Source organism: Echinops telfairi, unplaced genomic scaffold (genome assembly GCF_000313985.2).
Source record: "Echinops telfairi isolate 266 unplaced genomic scaffold, ASM31398v2 ScPeMD7_2;HRSCAF=8, whole genome shotgun sequence".
NCBI classification, from domain to species: Eukaryota; Metazoa; Chordata; class Mammalia; order Afrosoricida; family Tenrecidae; genus Echinops; species Echinops telfairi.
Genome location: NW_022103898.1, coordinates 19,504,014 through 19,509,459, shown reverse-complemented (window position 1 = coordinate 19,509,459; position 5,446 = coordinate 19,504,014). Strand labels below are relative to the sequence as shown.

General features: G+C 49.5%; 2 protein-coding genes across 5 annotated transcripts in view; one reads left to right on the top strand and one right to left on the bottom strand.

The window, feature by feature from the left end:
* TMEM263 (transmembrane protein 263) overlaps nucleotides 1-4,096 on the top strand; it is a 13,500-nt gene extending 9,404 nt beyond the window's left edge. For all 4 annotated transcript variants that reach the window (XM_045289710.1, XM_045289701.1, XM_004700328.2 and 1 more), the window contains exon 3: nucleotides 1,451-4,096. In XM_045289710.1, coding sequence (XP_045145645.1) covers nucleotides 1,451-1,737 — 287 coding nt within the window. In that variant the 3' untranslated portion in view covers nucleotides 1,738-4,096. The remainder of the gene's footprint in view (nucleotides 1-1,450) is intronic.
* Nucleotides 3,053-5,446, bottom strand: part of MTERF2 (mitochondrial transcription termination factor 2) — a 10,412-nt gene continuing 8,018 nt past the window's right edge. The window contains exon 3 of the mRNA XM_045291154.1: nucleotides 3,053-3,296. Within this exon, the coding sequence (XP_045147089.1) occupies nucleotides 3,053-3,296 (244 nt within the window). The remainder of the gene's footprint in view (nucleotides 3,297-5,446) is intronic.

Sequence of the window (5,446 nt, the reverse complement as noted above, 5' to 3'; positions counted from 1 at the left end):
CTCCTTGACCAATGGAATTGTTTGCTTGTAGTTCACTTACTGGAAACATACAGTTACCAAGAAAGAAAGCAGGCATCTCTGGTTGGGTGTCACCTACAGTGCGCGCACACGGTGCTGCAATGCATTTTAGCCACATTGGGGCTGTGTACAACCACGTGGTATAGCTGTCCACTTTAGTTGGATCATCCAGTACTGTCCTGTGTCACTTACTTCAGTCGGCGTCATGCTTTCAAGGCTCATTCATGTGGTAGCATGTATGAAAGTTGCATTTCTCGGGTTCAAAACTCACTCACTGCCATCGAGTCATTTCTGACGTATAGCAGCCCTATAAGACAGAACCCCCTCTGTGGGATTCCGAGACTTAACTTTACGGGAGTAGAAAGCCTCATGTGGTTTTGAACTTCTGACTTAATGGTTAGCAGCCCAGTGTGTCACCCCCTATGCCACCCCGGCTCCACTGTGACTGTCTTGAGTGCACTAACGGATTTCTGGACCCACGGTCTCTACTTCTGGCTCCTGTGAGCAGTGCCCCGTGAGTACTGGTGTGGAAGTATCTGCCCGAGTACCTGCTTTCTGGTCTTTGGGCTTCACGTGCGGGAGTGGTGTTGGCTGGATCACAGTGGCACTTCTGTGTGTTAACTTTCGGAAGGACCACCTAACTCTCTATTTTCCCACGGTGGTGGCATTACTTTGCAATCCCGCCCGCCAGCAGTGGGTGCGGGCTCTAGTTCCTCCCCAGCCTTGCGGCCCTCCTCATTTCCTGTTCTCCTGATAATAGTTGTCCGGGTGGCTCATTCGCCTTTTAGGCTACAATGTACAAGATGGTTGATGAGCAGCTATAAAACTGTACATGCTGCATAATGAGAATAACTGGTACAAGGGGCTATAAGGAATACAGGGGTGGGGGGTGGATGATGGGGAGGGTGAGAGGAGCTCAGGAGTAAATGGTAGGGATGGGAAGGCGGGGGAGGAAGATCTAGAGTGAATGGTGATTGCATAACTCATCTTGGGGGCAATTTCATCACAGGAGGGGGTGTATTCTAAAAAAATTGATTGATGTGGGGATGATTGTACAATTCTCCTTGATGTGATTGAATAACTGAAATATATGATATGTAAATTACTTGCCAATAACTGTCAGGAAAAAGAGAAGTGTACCTAAGAGAAACATTTAAAATAGCTTTCTGTTCCATGACAGTTATCTCTAAAGCATTTCTTCTGGCCCATATTAAGATATTTTAAAGGCATGTGCACATCTATGAATTGTGAAATACATCTTGAGAGACACACTCTATTTGTATTTCTATGATTGACCTTATCAAATCAGCCTCCCACCTGTTAGGAAGTCAGGTCACTTAGCAACTGGCAGTGCCCTCTGGCTTATTTGGACTAGGTTTGTGGTCCTCTTTCAGAGACTGACATATGACCATCTCCTATGTTCTCTCACTAGGTTCAATGAAAGATCACCCACAGCAGCAGCCGGGCATGTTGTCCCGTGTGACTGGGGGCATCTTCAGTGTTACAAAGGGAGCCGTTGGTGCCACCATCGGGGGTGTGGCCTGGATTGGTGGGAAGAGTCTGGAGGTGACCAAGACCGCCGTCACAACTGTACCTTCCATGGGCATAGGGCTGGTGAAAGGGGGCGTGTCTGCAGTGGCCGGAGGAGTTACAGCTGTTGGGTCTGCTGTGGTCAACAAAGTGCCCCTAACAGGAAAGAAGAAAGACAAGTCGGACTAACCCTGGGGGCACGGTGCTCCCCCAGCAGGACGGTGCCAAGTACGGACTGCAGCCCAGTCACCTGTTTTGGACACTTACTCTCTCTGAAAGTACCATTGCCACCGCTGCCCGGCTTTGTCCAAACTGGAGCGACTGATCTAGCACAGTATGGGAAGGCTTGCTCAGACTCCAGCCCCAGCTTTGTACCTGGTAAAACGTTACACTGCGCAGTGGTCAGAGGAGGAGAGGGTGTGTCTGCATATTCACTGTCGGTCTTTGTCTGACAAGAAATGTGAACGCTGCAGTTTAGAGAGGATGGTCTCTATGTTTCCATGTGTATGACGTGCCAGGAAACTCATTGGCCCCTCAGAAGGGAACCTTGAACTACATAAACTCTACCTTTGATGTGCCTAATAGTTTCAGATGTCTTAGTTTTTTATCATTGTAGTTGACAAGGCCAAGAGGCCTCCTTTTCTTATTTAAGCTGGCTGCACGAGATAGGGATGAGGGAGAGTTAAAAGATGAATGGCGTTAGGGTTCTGAGTGCTTACCATCTCATGTTAGACACGCACACATCCCTCTCATTTATAATCGATGCCTTACGGAAGGGAAGCGCGTTTCTCCATTCCCTGAGTGTCACCCAGCGTCCCTGTGCTGGATTCTTCGAAAGGTCGTGAAGTTCGTTTTCCCTTTTAAGACAAGAATCTCAGGAGTGGTGGAGTAAAGGCATTTCTTGCTGTCTGCAGAGAAGGCTGACTCTTGGGAGTTAAAAAAAAAGAAAAAAAATCAACCTGTCCACTTCATTCCTGGTCATGCTGCACTGTCGGCACAGCTGAGGGACCGGCTCTGCAGTGGCCAGAAGCTACGCTCACAGAGTCTCAGTAATACTAACCACAGCTATCTAACAAGTTGTTTTTAAGACCCTAATAAGAACTTCCTCAGGCACCCAGGACAGAGCCCCGTGTGTCCTCAGGCTGGTGCAGATGGCTAACGAAGACAGACAGACAAAGCAACCCCCAAACAGGTGAGGACCATTTTACGGGGAAGGGAATGGGGCGCCACAGATACACTAGGGATGTCACAGTGCTTCCCACAGGTGGAGATAGGCTTTTTAAATGTCAGTGTCTTGCAGTCCTTAAAAGTAGATGTACACGTCACACCATTCAAGACCGTCTCAGGCAGGCAGGCTCATTCGTTCACCCGAAGCACCTGCGGCTTTATGTCTAAAGTGGCTCTGCTTCTGAGAAGGAGTGAGCCTCCGGCAGATCTCTCTGGCACTTATCACAGTGGGCTGTAACCCGAGGCTGGGACAAAATCTCTGAAGTTTTCCTCCCACTCAAGAACGGATATTTGCCAGCATCCCACAGGGGCAGGAGTGCCTGTCCTGCTGTGGCCCGTCAGTCAACAGCCGGCCCGAAACCTCGGAGCAAGTCCCTTCTGAGGGCAAGGCCGACGCTTGCTGGTCAACCACACGGGCGATGTGAACCCATAGACAGATGAGACTGTACTGGTTTTTAAAAGCGTTGACAGTGTCCACAGGGGTTTCAGTAAGAGGCTCATTGAGGCGGCAGGCAGTAGGACTTTGGCAAAGGGGATTAAAAATTTACAAAACGACTCTGACAATGAGAGCTGAACACCAAGTGACGCCCTAAGCTAGGAGCCTGCAGAAGTTGTCTCCTGCTCTTTGAGAAGCGAAAGAGCTAGGAAGCCAGTCTCTCACATTCTCTTTCATTACCGTGGACTTTGCGCCTGCCGCCTGCCCTTCTAAGGAGACCTGAGTGTGTGTTTATTTTCACCTTTGTCTTGACACTTGCCAGAGTGAAAATAGCAGTAATGATGATTTTTGCCACAAAGAAAGGCCACCTGATGCTCTGGCTCCTGGGGCTTGTGTCGCTCTCTCACCTGGGCTCTGCTCCTCCAGTGAAAGCAGTGTGGCTGTGAGGTGTGGCCCCCTTGAAAGACGCGTCTGTCGAGAGGAACTTGCCTTTTGGTGACATTACAGCTGCACACTAGTCTTCTCCGGTTTATGGACGTAGACTAGCAGTTGGACCAGGACTGGCTTGTGTCAAAGACCCAGAGCTGGTAGCCTACACTGGGAGGCATCTGCTGGCCACCTTTGTCTTTGGGTGGGTGGATGGGTGGGTGTTGGCCCAGCAAGGAGAGGATCGGCCTGTGTGGTCCCACTTGAACGGCTGGTCTAATAATGCTGACACGCTGAATCCTGTACTTGGTGAAATGTCTGATGAAAAGACCAATTGAATTAAAAATTTTTTGTTGTTTTGTATTAAGGGAATGGGAAACGAACACGTGCATCTGTTAGAAGCTTTATGATCTGCATACGATAAAATGTTTCATAATAAAGATCTAAGGAAGTAAAGGACATTCAGAAATGAGGCCATTTCCTGAAACTCTTAAGTCAAAACTTAACCCCAAATAGGAACACGTGCATTGATGCCAACATGACAATGGGAAACATTTCAAGATCCCAAAGATAACAAGTGTTAGGTCTGACTTCATCTTGAAGTCTGTAGGGTGGGGCCCAGGACTGCACATTTTAACATGCTCTGCAGGGGGATACTTGCACACACCATTTGGGGACATTTGGAAGAGTTACAGCATGCATGGGGAGCACTCCTCTCTGCCTGGGTGGCTGTGAACTAAGCGCGGCCTCCCGCAGGGCGGCTAGTGTCAGTTCTGAGCAAGGTGAGAGAGACTGTTCCCAGAGAAGGGACGGGTTACCTTGGAGGCACGATCCCTGCCACTCAGGTCCAGACACAAGCGGCCTCGCTCTTTGTGGATGGGTCCTGGTGCTCGGCTGCTTTCAGGGCTCTACCTGGGCCCCAGTGCCAGCACTGCTTGGGGGAGGATGGGAAACGATCGTTTTGGACACCTACTTACTGCTCTCCAGGTAGTGTCTTACTGAATCACGGTGTGAGGGAAGTGGTTTATTGCCCTTTGGGCTAGCTTTCACCGTTGCCAGGTTTCCCACAGCACTCTGGAGTTGGTATGAAGGATGACCTCTGCCGCTCATGTCCACAGAAGTGGCCACGCTCCTCGTGGACTGGTCATGGTGCTCGGGGCTCTCTGCCAGGCTGCCTGCCCGGCCAGCACGCCTGGCCCTGGATGTCGGCCAGGTGTTCCCATTTACTCGGATGGTAAATTACATTGCACTGCAGCAGTGCGTTCAATGTGACCATAGAGAACGTGTGTGGGTAACGGTTTTGTTCTTAAGAGCTGGTTTCCAGGGAAAATACAGCTCAAGCCTTGTGGGTCATGCGAGGACATGCTCTCGTCCATTTGAATTCTAGCAACGGTATTTCCTAAGAACTCAGTAAGAATGTAGGGGTGTCAAAAAGGGTAAACAACAGCGACTTCCGTAGTCCAAGGGCTAAAATAAATGGGATGAAATCTGGCTTTAAAGAAAATCCCAAACCCCCCACAGCATACATCACATTGTACCATGCAGGTGAATTAAAAAAATTTTTTTTTAATCCTTTAAAGTTTGATTACAATAGAAATGTATCACTATAATCCTGACTGCCTCTGCTTCTGTGGGAGAATCCATGTGGCTGAACATGGTCGTGGCACTGAAAAAAATCCAGAACCCACTGCCACCTTGCAGAAACCCGACACTGACCTGTTGGGTGCTGTGAGTGGGCTCCAGCTCACAGCGACCCTGAGCAGAGTACCACAGAAGGAAACAGCCTGGACCCCGCCATCCTCACCATGG